General features: G+C 38.9%; 2 protein-coding genes across 6 annotated transcripts in view; one reads left to right on the plus strand and one right to left on the minus strand.

The window, feature by feature from the left end:
• PYROXD1 (pyridine nucleotide-disulphide oxidoreductase domain 1) overlaps nt 1–10,592 on the plus strand; it is a 29,412-nt gene extending 18,820 nt beyond the window's left edge. Inside the window, exons 5-12 of one of the 2 annotated variants that reach the window (XM_019515629.1) lie at nt 2,083–2,156; nt 2,431–2,591; nt 3,287–3,387; nt 4,750–4,879; nt 4,981–5,117; nt 7,750–7,872; nt 8,396–8,533; nt 9,024–10,592. In XM_019515629.1, coding sequence (XP_019371174.1) covers nt 2,083–2,156; nt 2,431–2,591; nt 3,287–3,387; nt 4,750–4,879; nt 4,981–5,117; nt 7,750–7,872; nt 8,396–8,533; nt 9,024–9,272 — 1,113 coding nt within the window. In that variant the 3' untranslated portion in view covers nt 9,273–10,592. The remainder of the gene's footprint in view (nt 1–2,082; nt 2,157–2,430; nt 2,592–3,286; nt 3,388–4,749; nt 4,880–4,980; nt 5,118–7,749; nt 7,873–8,395; nt 8,534–9,023) is intronic. The other variant, XM_019515630.1, reaches the window with a different exon arrangement.
• The window catches only part of RECQL (RecQ like helicase), a 51,868-nt gene that overhangs the window by 15,180 nt on the left and 13,820 nt on the right, over nt 1–22,868 (minus strand). For 2 of the 4 annotated variants that reach the window (XM_019515626.1, XM_019515625.1), the window contains exons 11-15: nt 21,833–21,971; nt 20,986–21,077; nt 17,212–17,431; nt 16,361–16,490; nt 14,660–15,081 (exon numbers count right to left, since the gene is read on the minus strand). In XM_019515626.1, coding sequence (XP_019371171.1) covers nt 14,893–15,081; nt 16,361–16,490; nt 17,212–17,431; nt 20,986–21,077; nt 21,833–21,971 — 770 coding nt within the window. In that variant the 3' untranslated portion in view covers nt 14,660–14,892. The other 2 variants (XM_019515628.1, XM_019515627.1) reach the window with 2 other exon arrangements.

A 22,868-nucleotide genomic window follows, 5' to 3' on the forward strand; every position in this document is an offset into this window, starting at 1 on the left:
CCTCCAGAAGTTCCCTGACTAGATTCTCACTGACCCTAGGTCTGGGTGCACCTAGGGTCAGTGAGATTTCCTAGCATGTCTTGCAGAGGCCCCACATTAGCCGGTATCTTCTTTTTACCCCCTACCTAATTAAAAAAGGACTTCTTCTTGTCCTTGATCCAGTTCCATCTCCACCTTGGCCTTCCTGACCACCCCCCTGCAGCCCCGAGCAACCACAGTACAGTCCTCCCTGGTGATGGCCCCACCCTTCCATTGGGTATACGCCTCCCTTTTAGCCAGGAGATGTTCCCATGTGCTTTTGCTGAGCCATGGGGGCTTTTGTGCCCTCTTGCCCCCTTTGATCCACATTGGGATTACCTCCCTTTGGGCTTGAAGCATCATCTCCTTAAGGAACAACCACTCTTCTTGGACCCCTGACTCCTCTTCCCTCTGGGATCTCAGTGCCTCCTTACCTCATTGAAGTCCGCCCTCCTGAAGTCCAGGGCTGCTGTCTTGCTGCAGGCCTTTGCCACCTTGCGCTGGGTGGTGAATTCCAGCAGGCGATGATCGTTGTCGCCCAGGTGGTCGCGCATCCACGGCCCCTTCACCAGGTAGTCGCCCGTGGCCAGGACCAGGTCCAACAAGGCATCTCCCCTGGTGGGCTGTGCTCCTCCTGGGTTAGATGGAGGTCCTGTATCTCAGCTAGGAACCTACATGAGCAGTCAGACCTGGCTGACTACTCTTCCCAGCAGATGTCTGGGAAGTTCAGGTAACCCATGATGACCATGTTCTTTGACCTAACTACCTCCGTGAGCTGACTTAAGAATTCCTGGTCTAGCTCTTCCCCTTGGTTGGGTGGTCTGTAGTAGACCCCCACCGTTAAGTCCCTTTCCCCTCGACTTCCTTGTATTCTAACCCAGAGCACTTCGGTGTGCCCTTCCTCTGAATGGTGGCCTCTGCCCCCAGGAGTCTATGGCATGGCAGCTGCAGCAGCTCCAACAGCTGAGATAGGCAGATCATGCCACAGCTGCAGCAGCCAGGTACTTGTGAGCCCTTAGGGCAGGTAAGATTCTTGCCCTCTTCCCCCTCCTCCTCAGCATTCAATGGCACCCCCCTTCCACTCCCCAAAACACATGCTCTTTGGCAGGGTTTTGCACAAAGTACAATCCTTGTTAGTTATGGCTATGGACATTTCTAGTTAGATAGATAGATAAGGCTTGGATAGATAAGGATAGGTTTAATGTTAGGGTTAGGCTTTGGAAGCAGAGTAGTAGCTCTGACATGCTAGTCTTAAAAATAATGCTTTTAAATAGATTCTTAATGTGAGAATCCTTAGAAAAAGCAAAATGGTGCTTTATTTTATTCTGGTGAAAGGGGCCAAATTGAAAATGCATAAGATAGGCAGCAACAGCACAAGGTTTTCCTGCTGTCTTGTCCACTATGCTATGGCTACCAGTACACCGGGGCAGGCAAAGTCTGGCCTATGGGCCAGATCCAACTGGCAGTGGACTCCATTTCCCAGCAATCCCTGCCTGCACGGCTGGTGTCAGTCTCCATGGAGACCCCAGCCACAGGTGCACTGCAAAGCTGGGGTTGCCATGGAGACCAGCTCCAGTCACACTGGCAGGGTAGGGTAGGTGGCTGCTCCAGAGCCACTGGGATCATGTGGCGCGGGCAGCTTCGTCTGGGTCCAGGACAGAGCCGTGATCTGCAGCCTGCACCCCTGCCCAGAGTGTGCAGGCTGCAGATTGCAGCTCTGCCCTGCCCCTGCTGCAAGATCCCAGTGGCTCTGGAGCAGTTCCCTGCACTGCCACACACCTTGCCAGTGCAGTTGGGGCTGGTCTCCATGGCAACCTCAGCCTTGTGCTATCACAGTGCAGCTGCAGCTGGGGTCTCCATAGAGACTAGCCCCAGCAATGTGGGTAGGGGCTGCTGGGAAATGGAATCCAACTGCTGGCTGGATCTACCATTTTGCCCACGCCTGCCTTACACTATGCTTTACTTCTTTTAATCTGAAGTTCACTAATTGCAAATTTAATTATAGAGATTTCATACATTTGTCAAGACAAAGGTATTTTAATTCTTTTATTTTTTTTAATGTAGGAATTTCAGAAACATCTGGCCAAAGCAAAAAGAATAGTAGTTGTAGGAAATGGTGGCATCGCCCTTGAATTAGTGTAAGTAACTCTCTTATGTTTATGAAGAGATGTGTGTGCAGACTTGAACAACTGGACTGCAGACCTAGTGTGCGTGAATTTGTGTGTATGTGTATTTTGGGGGTGTCAAAGTTGTTTGCCATTCTGAATAGCATAAATAGAAGTAAAATGACTATCCCTGGTGTAGTTCATCTAGTTTCCAGCTTTTGCAAAGAAAGCTTCCTTCCTCCTTCCCTTATTCATAAATGGAGATGGCAACCTGGCATTTTATCCATTGTTTAAATGTGCTTTCCAGGTATGAAATTGAAGGGTGTGAAGTAATTTGGGCCATCAAAGACAAAGCAATTGGAAATACTTTCTTTGATGCGGGTGCAGCTGAATTTCTGATTCCAAAGCTATCTGCTGAGAAGCCAGAGACTGCAACTGCATGTAAAAGAACCAAATATACAACTGGAGGTACAGTACAAGTGGTAAAATTAGTTCTTACTTTAGTCCTTTTGCACCTCAGTGGGCAACAAACTTTACATCAACTTCCAAAATACAGGGTAAACCCTAAATGAGCCAAATTTGAATATAATCAGGAAAGTTTAACTGTTTTAAGTAGTGCACCTTCCTAAAGAAAATCAGTGCTTAATTATTTTACCATTAAATTATAAATTTATGAACACGTGCCGTATGGATGTATAAAGATTAGAAGTGTTAACAGCTGTGTCCTTTCCCATTGTTTTCTCTTCACTTTATATTTTGATAGCTGTCTAAATTCCCTGGCAGTCTCAATTTAGACAATAATAATCGTTCTGTGTTAGGTCCAAACCCCACAACTTTTATTTATTTTTTAACTTGACTAGCCTGATTGATTCATATGAGTAAGGTTTTGCTGGGTGACTTTTAAGCTGCTGAATTGCTGTCTTGTGCTTTGTGCCTTTTTAAACCAGATAGGCTTTCACATTAACTGCAGACGATATAGGAAAAGTGCTGTCAAGTGCATAAACTTGCATATGATGCATCAGAAATAATCATATGTTTTACCCTGTTAAATATTGTTTTCCACCCCTCTAGTCAGATTCGGTATTCTTTGGGGTTACAGGGTCTTATAACAGTAACTAACTTCCCTGCAGCGTGAGTCTGAATTTTCTTCATCTTCACATCAGGAAGTGAGAAGGAAGGAAGAAGCGACACAGCAGCCGACAGACTTGGCAGTGCCTTAGGCCCTGATTGGCATGAAGGCTTACATCTTAAAGGGACTAAAGAGGTAGGCTTATCATCTCAACAATCTTTTTTATGTGCTACTGTAAGTACATGGGAATGCACTGATAGTAAAATGCTTCAGTCAGTGTTTTGAGAAAGAGAACCAAAATGTACATGAGGTGATTTTGTCCTTGCCATAGGTTTATACCAGGGGTGTCAAATATATGGCCCATGGAGCCTCATTATCTGGTCCCCAGTGTTGCCCCTGGATCCAAATTCACCCAGACTGGCCCCATGGTTAGGGCCCAGGACACACACCACATAGCACCTGCCCCCAGCACTCTGGGACATGCACCATGCCTGCTCCAGCCAGTCTGGCACCACTACTGTAGGGCCAGATGAGTTTAACACCCCTGGTTTACACCATTAAAGTTGAAGGAAATATAGATAAGAAACTGAACAAACTGAAGTAGCAAAAACTGTTATTTTTTTAAAAAACTAAACTGTAAACATCATTAGGATATCATTAAATAGCAAGAATTAAAGGATTTATGCACATCACACAATTACCAAAATTAGTTTCTTCAGATTTTTCATTGAATTGAATATGCGATTGACAAATTTATAATCTTGCAACTAAGATTTTTTGATGAAACCAAAGCACAAATGTGACGTACTCAATGTCGATTCAAACATTACAAGCATTATGACTGAAACATAGCCTGCCTTTCATACACAGGGCTCTGCAGTAATACTAATCTTTCAAAAGTAATCAAAGGAGGTTTCAAATACTGGACAGATTAGAGGCTGTTGCTGATAAAGATACAGTCTGTGAAAATGTGTCTTTATAGAACAGATAGCAAATAACTCAGCTGAATAGACTGAACCACAAAGTAATTCAAAGAAACAGTGGCATTATTCCATGACCTATGTTGCTGATGCCAAATGTAGACATCCTAAATTGAGTTTAGAATAAAAAGAGGTTAAATCTGGGCCAATGGAAAGGGCTTAATATTGTGTTCCTTCTCTCTGTTAACACTTGAAACACAAATCTGAAATTAATATAATGACAAAGAAACACAAATCTAACTTGTTACAGTTTGTTTAATAAAAATGGTGCAAATTTACTAACAATTCTGAAGCATAGTATAATTGAATTAATCATACTTATTGGCTTTTAAAAGCTGTGCATTCCTCTCCAGACAATTAAGCATCACTTGAGTGCATGACCAGCAAATGAAGACTGGTTTAGTTAAAATGTTTGTCATAGACTAAGCTAGTTGCTGGAACAGTAGGTAGGTTTTTTAAGGTATAATCTACATCAGAGGACACAAATAAACAGGAGTGGCACCCAGTTAATATGCCATGTTCATACTGTTATTACCAGTGTTTCTATTTAATGTGAATGTCTATTATTTTTATTTAGTTTTCTCACAAAGTTCACATTGAGACGTTGTGTGAAGTAAAGAGAATATACCTCCAGCAAGAATTTATACCATTGCAGCAGGCCTCTTTGTCTTTTCCTAAAGGAAATCAGAATGCACAACCAGACAGAGGTAATTTTTGCCAGGAATAATGTAGTAATTTAAAAGATAACTTTTGCTTCTTGTGTATTTCATGTCCTATTTAAAATAACTCTTATTGGTTACATTCTCAGGTCAGAATTTTCCCTTTTTTTCAGCACTGTGGCCTGTCTATGTGGAATTAACTAATGGGAAGATATATGGCTGTGATTTCATTGTCAGTGCAACAGGAGTTGTGCCAAATGTTAAACCATTTCTGGATGGTAATGATGTAAGGATGATTCAATTATTGCTTTTTAAATCATATTTTTATTTTAAAATACATTTCTAAAGAAAATATATCTTGATAGCTATTTAACATGATACCTCATAGCTAAAATGTTTAAAGGTAAGGATTTTCCATGTTAAATTATTTTTAAATGAGCTATATACTTTAAATTTGGTATTTCTAAAGTACCCATTGCAGTGAAAAAAATGCATTTTTATGCACTCAGGGACACAGACCCTTTCATATTGACATAAGTCCCTTATGTCCAGCCACCTGCTATTGTTTTGAGGGATAGATGTACATGCATTTGGTTTATTTGACAAGTTTAGATTCATTACTGTAGACAATATGTAATTTACATTGCCGTATGGCAAAGTTGCTACAGGGCTGTGCTTAAGCGCTTCCTTTTGGAAGTACTAAAGCACAACACAGTAGTTTCCCATACTGTGCTGTCTGCACGGTGCACGGTTAGATTTTGCTGCTTCGTTGCTGTAGTGGCGTGCTATACCAGGGGAGCATGCCGCCATGGTGACATAGCTGCCAATCGCATGTAGACCGACATGATCACTACTTCGCCATAGTGTGCCATAAGGCAATGTAGCATGTTGCTACATCACCATAGAGCGACATGTAGACACACCCCTAATGTTCCTTACTAGGGAAGCAGCAGGTGATTTCTCCAGTCTTCACGTACAGAATGGAGCAGAAAGCATTAGTGAGTTAGCTGGGGTCACACACAACATCAGAAAATAGAAAATTAAAACTTGGGAGTTCTAACTTTCAAGGTTACTTTCAGACAGTGAGATTACAGTGCACCCTGTACATGTCCCTGTTAGGAGTATTTGGGGAGAGCTTTTTGTTTGTGAAGTAGAATACTGGTCTCTGAGAGATGAATTCAGGGAAGTCTTAAGGCATGTTAGATGGAAGGAAAACTAGATAATGGAAATGGTCCTGAATCAAAACTCTCTGAATTAGTAGGAGCAACTGTTACATGCTGATTATATTGTGAAATCACAGATTCACAGTTTAGGGCTGGAGGGGAATCAGCTAGATTCCTTTTGTTAGAACCCCATGTGAAATCAATAACTTATAAATGCAGACCTGCATTTGGTGCTAAAAAAATACTTTATGCTGCAGTTTGAATTCAGTGAGAACTGTCCTACCAACAAGTTAGTGCATTCTGGAGCTGATCTCAATTTTTTATAGGTTTACAACTGCAAAGTACTAAATGATCATGTCTACTTTGCTTCCTGGATCTTTTCACCTGTTAGCTCATTTCAAAAGATATGCACAAGTTTCTTGCATAATACAACACTGATCTATATTTTAACTCTTGATTCTAAGACTTTGTTTGTAAATATTAATAGCATGTATTATAGTTCCACATAGAACACTTCCATTGACAACTGCTTTGAAAGTTTTTCATGCTGAATTCACCCACCTGCTTATCAGGCACTTCAGACAGAGCATGCTACACCTCTGCTGGTTGTCTGGCTTACCAGTGCTTTAGTCTATACTGGAATTAGCCCATTCTGGATGAAATATAGATTAAATATACAGCCTTATAATATAACATGGAGGAAGATTGCAGTAGAAAAAACAGGTGTCTACTGCTAATCAAAGCAAAGAAGGAGGTTGGGGAAACGGAGACAAAGTATGTGAAGAAATCTATGGGGGGGTGGGGTTTAAGAACATGGAGAAGAATTTGAAGAAGATTCTGAAATGAGTATAGAACCCAAGTACAGTAGTTTTAAGATTGGAGGGACTGTGGCGCACACATTTAAGTGAAAAGATGGGGAGTACTGTATCTGGGTTCTGGTCAAGCTAGAGAGAAGGGTAACCTGCTGGTGATGTATCAAATTCAGTTAATACAGATGAGAAATTACAGAAAAAACTAATTTTGGCCATTATAGTCAATCAGTGAAAAGTACTGCAGATGAATTCAGCAAAGTGTGTTACTACAAAATAGCATTAGTGTATTCTAGAATGAAGGTGCTTACAGTATTATGTGGAAAAAGAATGAGCAGATATCTAGGAAACAGCATGGTTTCTTTTTTAGGCCGACTTATTTTTGTTGGTTTTGAGCATTATTTTATGTTTGAATGGTAAAATTTTTATTCTGAAATAAAACATTGCTTTTGCACCAGAGTGTGGAAAAGCAGCTGTATTATAACAGTTAAGGATGTTTTAAGCAGGGCATGAATAATTAGAATAATTACTTCAGTATGGGATTCCTTAGGAAACCAGCATTTTCCTATTGAAATGAATGAGGCTTCTGTTTGAACAAGACTTCTAATTGTCCAATCCATTTTGTAATTTCAGGAAATCATAACAATTAGTTATATTAGGAAGTAGGTTGGGTGTCACACATTGTTCAAGGCTTCTGACCACTATCTCTTGTCAAATGGCTCCCAGAAAGTTCTCCTGCATGAAATGTTATTCATGTAGCTTTAAAACTACACATGCATTGTATGGAGTGGTTGAAATGCAACAATAGCTTGCCGCAAAAAGTAGCTTTGAGATAAAATAGTAATTGCTCTGACCATTTAACTAGGAGAAATCTGAATGGCCTGAAACAGTCGTTTAGTGAATTTTTGCTTTTTCCCTTTCATTGTTGATCTGTGCAACTGATTAGTTTGCTCTAGGTGAAGATGGAGGTCTTAAAGTGGATGAGCATATGCACACTTCACTACCAGATATATATGCAGCAGGGGACATCTGCAGTGCATCATGGGAGCCTAGTCATGTGTGGCAGCAGGTAAACTGCATTCTACATGTGTGCTTTAATCAGCCATCCAATACAAAATCTATAAGGCATGGTATCTAAGTAGATCTAATATGTGTACATGTGGTTTAGATAAGCCAAGTGATAGCACCACTAACCCCTGCAGCTGTAGGAGCCATTGTGTCAGTGGTGTCAGCATCCCAGTGTTAACACTGCCTACCCCAGCACCAAATTTCTAAGATGAGATTCCCAGTGGGGGCACAATTTGGTGGTGGTCTTAACCCCTGTGGCTGAAAAAGTTGCTGTGTTGTTAGTGCCAACAGGGAATTAATGCTGCTTCTTCCCCTGCTGCTGGCGATGGGTCATCCAGCCCATGAGAAGCCTCGTGGTCTGGATCCTGCAGGGCTAAATGAATTCAGCATCCCTGAGCTAAGCAATAAAGTCAAGTGTCATAAGCTTTGTGGCAGAAGGCTACATCATTCCGCATCTCTTGGTATAGTGAATACACTTGTTATGTACTGTTATGTTCACATCACATACAACCTTCTATTTTCAGATGAGGCTTTGGACCCAAGCTAGGCAGATGGGATGGTATGCAGCAAGATGCATGGCAGCAGATTCTTCTGGGGAATCTATTGACATGGACTTCAGCTTTGAACTCTTTGCCCATGTTACCAGATTTTTCAATTACAAGGTAAGTGAACAGATTCTAGTGCAGATTCTTGGTTTCTGTTGATTCAATACAGCAAGCCATTAAAAAAATCAGTTAATTGACTAATATGGTGGGGGAGATAACAGTGCCCTACCTATATTGATAATTTGTTTTGTCTATTTTTGCTTTGCCTAGGATAAAGGATAAATTCTAAAACTGAACCAGTCTATAGGGCTGTGTGAAATTTCGGCAGCTGCTTTGTTTCAGAGCTCAAACCACTGAATCCAAATCGAAACAAAAGGCTCCAAAACAGCTCCAAAACGAATCAGAAGGCTATGAAACATTTCGGAAATGTTTGCAATTAAATTGCAGAGAGAATTGTGTGTAGATGTCTACCCAGAGAATTGTTCCCTGCCTGCCCTCCCTTAACTTTAATCCTTTTGAAGTTTACAGTATTTGGAGCAAAGAGAATATTCGCACCCATTGTGGTGAACTTGTAATCAATGCATTATTTTTTTTTCTTCTTTTTTAGGTGGTGCTTTTGGGAAAATATAATGCTCAGGGTCTGGGTTCAGACCACGAACTAATGCTGAGATGCACCAAAGGACAAGAGTATGTTAAAGTGGTGATGCAGAGGGAAAGAATGATGGGAGCTGTGTTGATTGGTGAAACGGACTTGGAAGAAACCTTTGAAAATTTGATTTTGAATCAAATGGATCTTTCAGCCTATGGGGAAGATCTCCTGAATCCAAATGTTGACATAGAGGATTACTTTGACTGAAACCAAAATATCAATCTCCATTATTAAGGTTTTGACCTTCAGTACTGAGGTGTATTAAACAGCATATAAATTATATCTGAAAATCCCTGAAAAAAGGAACAGGTAGAACTGCAGTCACATTGGAAAGATCTTTTGCTGGTATTTCCAGACACTCACTCAGCTAATTTTTGGGAAATGTGCTGAAATGCAGGAGCAGAAAAGGAAATACTGGACAAATACAGGGATAAACCCATGTCTTGGTCTGATGTAGGCAAGAGTTAGATGAGGAGTTACGATTATTCTGTAAAACTGAAAATGTAATAGTGTTAATGTACTTGGAACTGTGGCACCCAGGGTGGAATGATCTTAGGTGTTTGACAGTTGGCTGTTAACTCCTTCAAACTAGCTAATCTCGTGTTTTGGCAATACTGCTTTGTTCTATCAGAAGTCTCAGCAAGTTGGACTTGTGCCTTAACATCCCAATTCCTAAAAAAGGGTACTGGGAAGACTTGCATTAACAGTATACCCTGGAGGAGGCGTCTGGATTGAAACACTTGATAGCAGCTATGTCATGACATTTTGGATATTACAAAACTTTTCATCAGTGTATTCCCAAAAAATGGAGTCTGCACTTCAGGCAGCATATACCCTGGACTTTAGGTTCTTTGTGGCACGCGTACGTGCATCCAACCCAACCCCTCCAGAATTATTTGCACTCATGCAATAGTTTCTAATTTTGGTGTAAAAGGTAAGGCCCAAAAGATGTTTTGGGGCAACTGATATTTCTTTGGAGTTTCAACACTATTTTAGAAATTCTGGCTTATGAATTATGAGGTAAGAATGAAAATTAACTTAAATCTTAATACACTGAACACAGGGATTGCTTAAATTACTGGCCAGTCTTCCAGAGACAGGCACCTTAAGGCTGCTCTTAAATATCTTTTCTCTGTATTTTGTAATACAAGCTATTGAAATGACACTTGCATTTTTCCATCAAAATGCTGCTTTCTAAAGCAGCAATTTTCTTCCCAAGTTTAATAGACTCTAGGACTGCAGCAGCACTTTGTCGAGCTATTTGTATTAGGACATCTCCTAGGAAATTAGCTTAATTATTTAAAAAGGCTAGAGTAATTACAGTTTAAATCTGGAGGCTAAATTATGGTTTAATCTGGAACAAAATTTACTGAGTTTCTGTGGAAGTAGAATTTAAATGTCATGTTATTTTTATGTGAAATTCTACACCTTAGCCTTAAGACTACTATAATAAAATGGAAGCTTTTGGGGTCTTTTGTGTCTTGATGTAGTACATATCTAATTTGATTTATACTTCTGGATTGGTGTATTAAAAAAAAAATGCTCAAGCTTCTATTATAGACAAAAGCTGGTCAGCATCAGCTGAGCTTTGTTGGGTGTCTGTGCACATGCTCTATGCCTAGTCTATGCACCAGTTATAAAATGCACTAGAGAGAGCCTGTTCACATACCTGGAGTTTCATACACAATTTTCAGCTTCCCTGTTGTGTTTCCCTTCCTCCAGGAAAAAGGTTACACCTGAGTTTGGGTTTTGTCAGCATTTTTATGTTCTCTTCCTAGCCAGAGAAAAGGGGTATATACCTATGTAAGTCAGTGAGGAATGAGTTGATGGTAAGTAGATATAACCTGTCAGTTAAAAGATCATGGCATAGAAATGAGATATAAGTCTGTCTACTGGGCTGAGGGGAGCAAGGCTACTTAAACCGAAGCACTGCTGTCAGAGCCACCAGTTTTACGAGCTCTGCATTTATTTTTTCTCTACTACTAAAGACACTCATATATGAAACACAGGGAACTAACATATACTACTTGGCAACACAAAATGTATACATTCCTTCTATGATTTACTTATGATCTTTCAAAGAGTCTCCAAAACAGGTGATTTTTGAAGCACAACAGTAACCTTCCAAAGGAATGCAGTGTTTAATTCAGCAATAAAAAGTGCAGTAAGTCCAGACAGTCACTTGTATAAAAATATTATGCAAGTACACAAGGGCAAAGAGGGTGCCTACAGGCCATAGTTGGTACATGGGTCTTGAGCCTTAAAAACTAAATTGTATGCCTGCCAGCATTAAGTCTTCATTGCAACTCCACAGTGGTGACAACTGGTAAAGGTGAATAGTGCTCGCTTTAAATTTATATGGTCCACATTTGGTCCTATGCGATTTGCAATATATTAAAGTGATATTCCGCTGGGATTTGTAGGACTGGAATGGTGGGAACTGGTCTTGATGGTCCAGAGCTATGAGAGGAGATGTGGCAATTTTTGGTGGTGGTGTTTTTCAGATAAACAGTTAATCCAAGGACATATTGCCACATATACCATGACTTAAATATGGCATTGAAACTGCTAAATACAGAATTTCTACAAGTTTACAAAAAAGTAAAAAGCCTACCAGGATGGATTTATAGCAAAGAGCAAAAATAAAACACAGGATAGGCGGTATGCTCACAGCTGACTACTTTTTTAAATAGCAAATTATTTTTTTCCAAATCCATCAAGGACAATATACTAGATATTAATTTATCTTCTACCCTTCTTCTGAAGTCTTCTACTTCAGTGTACCTACTATCTTCTACCCATCAAACTGAAGTCTTTTTCTACCTGCAACTTCTAATCCTGCACATGCTTGGCTAGAAAGAGAAATTGGTTTGTTTTACTAGAAATGCTTTTAACATACAAAATTTCCAAAAACTTTTAGAATCAAGCTTTACTTGAAATTATGATGAAAGATACTTCCCAAAATCCATGCCAAGGCCAAGTCTATGACATCTTTTCAGTACTAATGCCAAAATAACCACATTAAATTATGTTTCATAATTTACCAAATTACTACCACTTTCATAATGTGCATGCAAACCATTTGTTGTCATGCCCTCATTTTCCTGCATTCAGTCATATTTCAGCATTTCTTCCTATTCTTAATTTTACTTTACACACTAACAAGTTTAGTGTCACAAAGAATAATCAGCACATTAAATACAAGCCTGTATCTTCTGGAGAAGTAACTGCCAATAATCTAAAATGCCTAAGAATTCCTGGTGTTTCATTCTACCATCCCACAGAGGTATTACACTCAGCATATGCAAATTTTACTGACCAATTATTTTATCTTCATTTTTTTCATTTCAATACATTACTTTAAGTAACAGGACACAACTTAACTAGCAAAACGTAAAATCCCAGTTTACGTGGAACAAGGTGCAATCCAGATAGCAACTTCATCAGAATTCAGGGTGTATGTGTCTGGGTCCATCTAGCTACATATATAATGAACTTAAAAATACATGTATGAACTCAGTGAAAAAAAGAAACCAGCAAGTATAAAATGTTGTGTATTTAACCATAGGCACAATAGTCAGGGATACACCTTCCTAATAAATAGCTGTCTAAAGCCTGCACTGGCCACTGAGAACACATGAACACCCTACCAACAAACCCCATGCTGTTAACTGGGATGTGTGTGTTTACAGGTTATTACACATTTAAACATTTTCTCTCTGCCCAATGCACACAGTTTCCTGCTAATCCTGGCTGTTACCAAAGAGCTATTGAGTTATCTTCCATCGTCAATCATTTGTACTAAATGGGGAGAAAAATTAGGTTAATAAAGGGGCTGCAAGAGGCATAAAGGATAGCACCCAGTGAGAGTCGAGCACCTGGAATTTTTCTTAGAATTATTTTTAAATGTCACAAAATAATCACAATTGAAGCTGAACAACATGTTGCAAATTCCAGAAAAGGCCAGCTGGCACCAATATTTTAATAATCTATCTTTCCTTTGCTCCCATGCTGAAATTTAAAAATCAGGAGCCCAACTGTCAATTAGTGTAAAATCACCATAACACTTCAACATTAGTGAGTCTAGACCAACATACACCAGTCCAGGGTTTAGCTCTATATTTTGAGGTGTGTTCTTCTCTGTCTGCCCAACACTGATTTATTTCCTTTTTCAGTGATGATAAACCAATAAAGATGTCTTGCTTCCCTCTTGGCTTAATCCCATGATCATCTAAGCAAGTGGTTCCCAACCTTTTTGTACCACCAATGGCCAGTCCTGACTCAGTGCCCCTCACTCCTGAACAGCTGCTGCCTACCACCCTATGGGGCAGAGGGTGGGTGTGTGGGACAAGGGTGATGTGTGTACATCATGGGGCCCCCAAGACAACTCACAGCTTCCCCTGTTTTCCTTCTTTAAAAGGAGAATCCATTTTTAAAGTTTGTTCATGACCCTTTCATGTATTCTTGCAACCCACTTTGGGTCATGACCCAGGGGTTGAGAAATGCTGATCTAAGCAGATAGATCAACAGTGTTAGAAATAGGGCTTGTTCAGTTTGTTTTCTTTGCATAAAAAGTAGACATGCCTAAATGACTAGATGCACTTCTCACAAAAAGCACTGAACTTAAAAAACAGATTCCAGGTCTATATAGAGGCTATATTCTAAGCCTGAAGCACTTATGAACTTGGTATAAGGATAAAAAGTAACATTTCTGCCACTGCTCCTAGTGTCCTCTGCGAAGAAGCACCCGCTCCAACAGATCATTGGAGAATGCTGCCACAGTCTACCCCAGCACAGACTGGAGCAGAGGGATGTGATCATCCCTCAGAAAATGGCAGACATCCCACTGACTTTGAAACAGACTGGAGTAGAGCCAGTCTCAAGTACACCAAACTTTTTCTACACTCTGAGTGTAAAATTTGTTTTTATTTAGCAAAACAACTGTGTGTACAATCCCCAAATAATGTAATCCAAAACTAACCCCAAAGAAATCTGTTCAAATACCAAGAAATGTTACTTTTTATTGGAATTTAGTACTCAATCCTGTTGGATGCTCTTGAAAAATCCTACCCTTAAACTTTCCAACTGAAATAAAAAACCAAAAGGAATTAAAAATCTGGCATCAGTTTCCAAAAGTTAAATTAAGATTAGCATTTCCATTCTCATATGTGAACAAATGGTCTAATTTAATTTTCCTATCATGAGAAGCAATGTAATAAAGATGCCTTTTGTCTATATGGAAGTTGTAAGTGCATCTAATACAAAAGTATCTTATACCATCATATGTCAGGTGTAAAATAAAGATGGCAAAAAGGCAACAAAAACAAAAGGACTTGCACTTTAGTTACTACCTTCATATCACCAGATACATATTACTTTGAGCATGGCCACATGAACAAACTACTGGAAGACAAGAGAGTTATAGTGCATCAGCTATTCTATGATAACCTTATGCCTGCTCTCAATCCACCACAGAAAGAATGGCGAGTTGTCTTTTGTCAGCTCTCAATTCCAGCAAGGCAAGAGCATGCATACAGACTATTATTGGTGACAGTGATTTCCACTCTATTCTAACTGCACAGTAATTTGCTTGCTCCCTCCATTAGCTACTTACCACTGAGATACTAGATATTTTTGTCAGTTTTTTGGGGGGAGAGGACAGCAGGAATTGGACATACTTGTTTTCCACTGACAGTTCAGCAGAATAATACATAACATTTGGATTTTAAATAATACAGTAACTAAAACACAACTTATACTTATGTACTGGGTTTTCCACAGAGAAGCAAATATGACAGGATGCTAAATGTACTTTTCTTTCTACAACTCAATCAAGAACCACTATCTGGTCGTTGTCATCCTTCTCAAGTTTAAGCTTCTTTGCTTTTAAGTCGCTCTCGTCGCCAGACCATTTATGCTCCTTTGCCGCCTTTGCAGCTGAGTTTTGGACGGTCCCTGAAGTGCTACGTGCTTTTCCATCAGTCCCTTCAGAGAAAGAAGGCCGAGGAGATTTGAGCTGAGAATTAGAAATAAAGCTCAGTTAAAGTACTCAGCTTCTCCTCCTCCTCCCTCTTAGAAAGAAGGCAATACAAACAACACACTTTAAAACTCAAAATCTAATTACTGCAGAGCAAAGTAGACATTTTCTCTTTTGGTGGCCACAGACCATTTTGAGCCCCACTCCTCTCTCTGTTCATAACAACACCTGTGGGTGGTTCCTTTGGCACAAATTTTTTCAAGGGTGAAATATGTGGGTCAGAACTGACAGTGCATCATCCTCCCCACGGTACCTAGCACATACCGAAAAACTGATACAGCTGATCCAAGATTTGCTTATAACGTCAGTCACAACATCTAAAACAAATGCATATGATGTAACCCTGACAAATATTCTGAGACATTATGAAGCAGAATAGTTGAGATTTTCCAGACTAGTCACTACAGCAATTATTTCCTCCACCCATAACAATGTGGCTTCACTGCAAACAGTTTCTACATCACAAGAACAGATCACAGGTCTGACTGCCAATTTGTGATCATATTAAACACAGTTCTTACGTGAGCAAGATCTGACAGTCAGGCAAACATGTATGTCCAAATAAGTGTCAAATTTAAGTGGTACTCAATTTTATACATCCCACTGGTTTTCTACTTTGTTTTAACTGGAGTAGGGGGAAACAAGCAAAAAACTGATTAAATTGTATACAACAGTAATTATAATAATACTTCGTATAAATGTAAACGCAGACAAATTCTTGTCATATGACATGTTATAAAACCTTAACATGACTGAAATTGGTAGTCTTACTAGGGATTTGGATAGGTGCAACTTAAAATATATCTCTTGGGCTTTTGAGTTATTGTCAAAATAGATTTCAAATACAGTTAAGCACCACTACACTCCTTAATGTGGAACCCACGCCCAATTAAAGCTGTTATCTTCACATTGAGAGTTGTTTTTATTTTGCAGAATGGCAAAAACTATGTTTTTACTGATATTAGGTTTCTAAATATAGATCACTTGTGTAAATCACATATTATAAACAGTGAAATGATGAATAAACCCTCCCAGTTCAAATTTAAAAAATAAAAAACATAGACAAATGATACTTCAGAAGAGGTTCTTTGCATCTTAAGATGGGTAATTAGAAAGCTGCTATTGCAGAAGGATCAAAACAAACATATTTAACAAGGCATCAGAAGTATACTGCTAAAAACATCCCTAATATTATGGAGAGTAACCAGCTATGGTAAATCCTAATAAAAATAATCATGCGAGAAGTCAATGTAAATACCTTGATTGCACTTTTCCTGTCTAGTCTCCCTTGCATGGTAATGACATGCGCTTCATTTTTCAGCAGGTTAGCTTTCGGTCCTATCTTCAGGTAGGATATTGTAGCAAAAGCTGTGAAACTGAAATCCTCTCTGCAAAAATTAATACAGAGTAAGATTTTAGAACTGGAATAATGTAAGAAGAAAATATGGATATAGTTAGAAACTTATGAGCAAATGCCCCCCACTGCACCTTGACTCTGATTTACCTATTCTAGCAACCGTTTACTAACTTTTTTAAATTCATGTCTGATTAGGTGTACAGAATTTATGTTTATCTGGAACTTGTGTGGCTGTCTCTGTGTCCTCTGTATTTCAAGGGTGAAATATATGGGTCAGAACTGACAGTGCACTAACTGTTCTCTGTGTTTCTGTATTTCCTTAAAGCCTCTTTCCTCACCAAACCCCCATCTCTACAATAAGCTCTACAGGAGCAGACTCCTTTGTCTTCCTCACCTCTATGCAGTCAAGGTAGTGCAGCAGCTGACTTGCCAAAAAAGTGGAACTTACTGCAAGTTTGAGGACTGTGATTAAAAACTGTCCATAGCCAAAGCTGCAAGAAGCAGAAAAAAAATGGTATTTCATGCTACAGATTTCTATTTTTATCCTTTTAATTTTCCAATTTCTCTCTCCAAGAAAAATAACCTGTCACTTTTATTTTACTCCTGGAAAACATTCTTCTGTGCTAAATTTTTATAGACAAGCAATGCACTTCTGAAATGATGGTACTGCTATAGCATCCATAATTATATTATATAGAAATAACTAACATTTCAAAGGAAGGGTTAGTAACTGTAGACACTGTCATACATACTTCAGATACTGCTGCAGTATTAAATGAGCAACAATCCTCTCCAGTTCATCACGAGGGAACTTTGGGGAAACAACTTCAGCAACTCGTAACTTGGACAAACCCTTCCCCAGCCAAGCATCAATTAACTTCAGTGGGGTGAGTTTTTCCCTCATATTATCTGCTTGCTCCAATATCTTGATTAGATCCCTGCAGCATCCAGTTACATCCATTTTCTCAAATGCTACAAGGAAAAGAAGCAGATTATTTAAAACAAAGTATACTCTGCCAGCTGTGTGGCATTCTTTTTTACAAGACTATCCACATTATATAGCTTTTATATTCCTTCCTTTGATCTGGAGTAGGTTTTTGATTAATACTGTATATTAAGAGTTTCACTGATGTTCGTTTTTAATTATTAAAGCTTGGATCCTTCAGAGATGTTCACATATGTTTAAACTTTACACACCATCACAAAAACTTCAATGGAATTATTCCCAGGGCATAAAATTAAGCACATATTTAAATCTACAAACATTTAGGTTCAAATATAGTATATTGTTTTATCAATCCATCTAAAATGTTTCTAAATCACTGGTTAAGTGGTACTGGTTGCAGCTGTGTTGGTTTAAAGACATAGGCAGACAAGGTTCTTTGGGTAAATCCGATATCTTTTATTAGACCGAATAAAATAGTTAGAACAATTCTTCATTGCAAGCTTGCAAAGAAGAATTTTCCAACTATTTTATAGCTGGTCTAATAAACAACAGCTTTTTAGGGTTCAGGCTCCATCTAGAATTCTGGACCTCTCAAAACTACCTTATCATAAAATTAGAAGGGACCTCTGGAGGTCATCTAGTCCAACCCCCAAATTTTTAGCCAAGCAAGGACCATACATTGAGACTTAAGGTCACTTGTCAACACCCAGACTTGAACTGCTTCCCTTCTGGTTACCAGCTTGACACTCAGGCCCTTCTGCCACAGAACAAGATGCCTGACTAGAATGGGAATAAGGACAAATGTTAACTTTTCAAGTAATAAAGCTGACATCCATCTAGTCTCAAACAGATTTCTTAGCAATTTGGCATGAACAAATCCCCTAAATTACAGCAGCAAAATAAAGTTAAATCACATATCCAAATGAGATTTGATTTAGAAGTATGACCTACCTTTCAAATGCATTTGTCGCAATTTTTTTTTTTTTTTTACGGACTTGATTGCCAACTTGTTATTCTGGAAGTGGTTCATTTTCCCCCATTCATACTTACTACAGAACACATATGGAGCAAACTAAAATTATACTGAATTTACAGACTACAGATGAGACATTTTTCCTCCCAAGTAGTTTAAAAACCAAGACAAAGGAGGAAAACGCAAGTTGTAATTGTACAAAGTTTTGTCAGACAAATTTATTCCCACAGCAGAAAGTAAAAATGGCTGAAAGACGCTGTAAGCTGTCACAGAAAGAAGCGTACATGTTTCATGGCAATATTTACCAACTAAAGTAATTTTTTCAAAAGGCTTAACAACATATTCAAATACCCCAAGAATTGAAAAAGAAATCAGACAAGTTTATCCTTCAAATGGCTCTCACTGATTAGTTCCTATTGGACATGGGTCCCAACTTCCATGTTTGGCCAACAGAGAGCCCCAGATCAAATTTGCAATTCAGGCCTCATCTCTATTTAATGTAGTCAGACAAAGGAAGTCAACCATCTTCAGACTCTCCGAAACCATCTTTTGAAAAAAAAATTCAACTAACGTACATGAGGAAGAAATGTAGGCTAGTGATGATCAGAACAAGAGAATGCAGACTGCTGTTCTATTACAAACTCAACAACTACTTCACAAGGCTGTTGTAAACTTGGCAGGTTTTCATGCAGACAAAGCTACTGCCTCTCAGAATTCTTTGCCTGGACATGCCAGGTAAATAACAGCAGTCTTGTATTTAGTAAAAAACTGCCAAAATTACAGTTGCCTCTGCAATCTCAATTCACCAATTCTTCTGTATATATGCATTAGGATAGAATCTTAATTACAGGATTACATTTTTTCTATAAGACTAGTCTCAGATCTGTGCAGAGAGTGGATGGTGTTCATTTAATGAGTGGCGATTGCATATTTTATTTTCTGTTTATTATTCAATATTTTGCTGTAAGGCCTTACTGATTGTAAATTATTCAAACCCCAGCTTTGAACAAAGAATTATACAACTGTGGGTAGGCTTTCCTACAGCATTGATGCCCACAGATTTGCGAGGCCCAATTTGAGTTGCTTAACACCAAATTTTTCAAAGCACTCAGCAAAATATAGCACTTGAGACATTTAATGCACAACTCCCGCATTCTGAAAGTGATTCCTGAGTCTCAAGCTACACCCAATTAATGCTGACCTGTACAAAACTTGGTTGAAGTAACCTGCCTAGCATCCTGTGGGAATTCAGTAACCACATTAGGGACACATTCCAATCCTCTATGTTCACAAACAACTGTCTGAATAAGGCCATTCTCTCTCTTCCTTGCGTTAACTCCATTCTCTTCCCCTAGTTCAAGTCTTGTCCCCTTTCTCATGAGCCAGGTGCCTTCCTTCTTTGTACACTTCCGGTACTAGCAGGACAAGTCAGAATTCCTACTCTCAACAGTGGAGCTCAGCAAAGACCCCGACCTGGACCAGCTATTACAGGAAAATCAATTAAGCATGCTCAACTCCAAGAGAGTTGGGGCTCAGAAAGACATTCTCTGCAACAGCTGCTCCAGGCTGGTACGTGTTTAGTCTAATTTACTAATAGAAACTTGTAGAGCTTGAACCAGTCCCGCATATATGGAATCCTCAGATATTTTAATTGCTAAATGCCAAGAAGCATCTACAAGCCATATGCAATCAGTGTTTTTTCACATGTTTATAACTTGGTCAAATTTGGGCAGATTGTTAAGGGAACAGCAAAGCTAGGGACAGAAATTACACAAACGGGTGTAAATGATTGCAAATTGTGTCAAATCTGTAACACAACAAAGTTCAATGCACGTAAACTGCTTTCAAAATGGCTGAAACCAGTTGAAGATAAACCTGGATGGATGTAGTATCATACTTAACTGATTTAAGTTAAATCAGTTCATTGAACTTCTGTCTCAAATCCCCTCCAGGTTCAAGTTAACTCTCAGTACCCCAGCATCCCAGGATACTTTGCACCTCCCCTGCAAATCCCTCCTTGCAGGATGAGCAGTCTAGTCTTGGCCCAAGCTGTCTGCTCCAGCTGAGCTGGGAGGTGTGTTATAGCGCTAATGCCACTGCAGGCATGTGGCTGTATTTCCAGAATCAGAAGTGAATGTCCGTTCACTTGCTTATTGGTTCAATTTGCGCAGTTTAAACTAACCTGTGAAGATTGATTCGATTCTGCCTCAGGGTTTTTGACTGTCTGTACTTAGCCCTAAAGGCTTATCCCATAGACAAAGGCCACTCTCTTCCCCTAGTGTTATTCCAAATTACTTCTCAAAGAAACGTCTGCCAGGAATATTGGGGTTTTTTGTTTTTTGACTTAGAGGAAAAATATATATATATTTTTCACTAGCTTTATTTTCCAAAACAGCAGAAATATTCTGGCTGAACCTGAAAAGCCATGTGAAGCACATACTTTAGAAGAGTTCAGCCCTAACTGTTAAAGAGTGGCAAAGTTAAGCAACTCAAAATAGTTCTTTACCAGGGGAAGTTGCAGGCAACTATAATTACAAATGCTGGAATCTGTCTAACCTGGCCATTTTCCCTGCTTTCTACTTCTGGTCGTTAAATACTTTTACTTACATTTCTCTCTACAGCAGTTATCACACATTTTGTTGCAGTTTGCAGAATCCCACACTTCATCAAAATGATGAGCTATCAGTACCCGGCGACACCTGGAAGGATATATTTTTTGAATGGGAAGAACAATAAGTGAGATTATAAAATATGAAGGGACATATTTATTAGATCATATCAATATAGAGATGGCCACTTGTTTTGAGGTAAGGTAGGTTCTTTCAAGTAAAAAGGCTCACTCAAAAAGTCAAGATGTAAAATATTCTTTGTCAATTATGCAAACAATACAATATTACAAATATTCTTGTAACTACTATAACTACTGTTGTATAAAGAGCTTAGCTAAATTAGGAAAAAAGATCAAATACATGAAAGCAAACATCAAACAGCAGCAGCTTCCAGGATGAAAATAAGGTTATTAATTGATATTCCAACTGTGGAAGCTTTATCCCCTACCCCAGCAATAACTAACTGGCAGAGTTCTTTCCATAGGCAAGGAAAGAAATTCTACCTTCCCCAAAGCACCAAAGATAATTCTGTGCAAGAGGTAGAATACCAGTTTAAACAGACCAACAGTCTGATCATTATACATCGATCTCAGAGAGAAACAAAGCAAAGTTAAAGAGTCCCATGCCTCTCAGCCTTTCCTCACAAGGCCTGCTTTCTTGCCCTCTGATCATGCACGTGGCTCTCCACTAGACTGTAAACCCTGGCATTTCTGATTGCTCCTAATAAAATGTTTACGAAGGGAAACACTATCTTTTATAAAAATGGGTTTTATTTATTTAAATAAATCTATATCTATATATATATCTATATCTATCTATATATCTATTTTTAATAAAACACTTACCCACTTATGTTGTGGCAGTAAGATACCATATCATAGAGTTTCTGTTGCCCTACATTCTCCATCACAACCATTGTGCTGATTCTGAAGATATCTCCAAAACCATAATATAAAATGCAGTCAGCTTTCTGGTCATCGCGACCTGAAATTCATTTGAAACAGACTTTAGACTTTACATAATTTAGGACCAAAATAAAAAGACATGAACATACAGTACTAAGGATGCTTGCTTGCTACTCTGTGATACACCCTGCCCATGTTTACGCGCACGTGTAGATGCTTACTACTCTATCAAAAACCCTGCCCATACTTATGTGCGTGTGCATGCAAGTGCGTGTCTCATTGTATGACAGAGAATTCAGCAGATCAGATCAACTAACAGGACTTTAGGAATTTAACAAAAAGGTTAGAAGCAGAAAGGCAGAATGACCACATTCTTCTATAAACTTAATAAAACATAAGGGCTAGTTAATACTTAAAAGTAGCATTCATATTTTGCTCCCAAGCAAACTGCAAAATTTACAGAATAAAATGTGTCACCTTCCAATGGATGAATACAGTCATAATGTACAAATGAAAGTCAACAGAAGCAGAGAGTTAAGCCTAACGGGTCCTTTTTGGGGGAGAGGAGGGTTTGGTTGTTGTTATTGTTTTTTTGGGTTTGTTTGTTTTTTTAAAGATGCCATCCTAAAAGTGTACTGAAATGCAATTTAAGAGATTTGCCAGCTATACAATACCAGCTACTTTCTAAGGGATTCAAATCAAGCAATAAAAAGAGAATTTAATAGGAAGACAGTTGTTTAACTGCCAGGATATCAACAGCTACTAAGACCTGAGCACTCAAATACTGCTGTCACCTTGTGTAAAATTATTTAAAAGCATCCTTTTAAAAAAGCAATTACATGTAATGAGTAGTCAGGGCAGGCAGGCAGGGAAATTGTAGTTTTGTAGCTATTTGTAAGTATGTCACAGAAGCAGCCTGTGCTTTAAAACAACGCAGAAAACAAAAAGTTAAAACTCAGAAGGACCACATGCTTAT

Source organism: Gavialis gangeticus, unplaced genomic scaffold, assembly GCF_001723915.1.
Source record: "Gavialis gangeticus isolate Ggan-Ray unplaced genomic scaffold, GavGan_comp1, whole genome shotgun sequence".
In the NCBI taxonomy this organism is placed as follows: domain Eukaryota; kingdom Metazoa; phylum Chordata; order Crocodylia; family Gavialidae; genus Gavialis; species Gavialis gangeticus.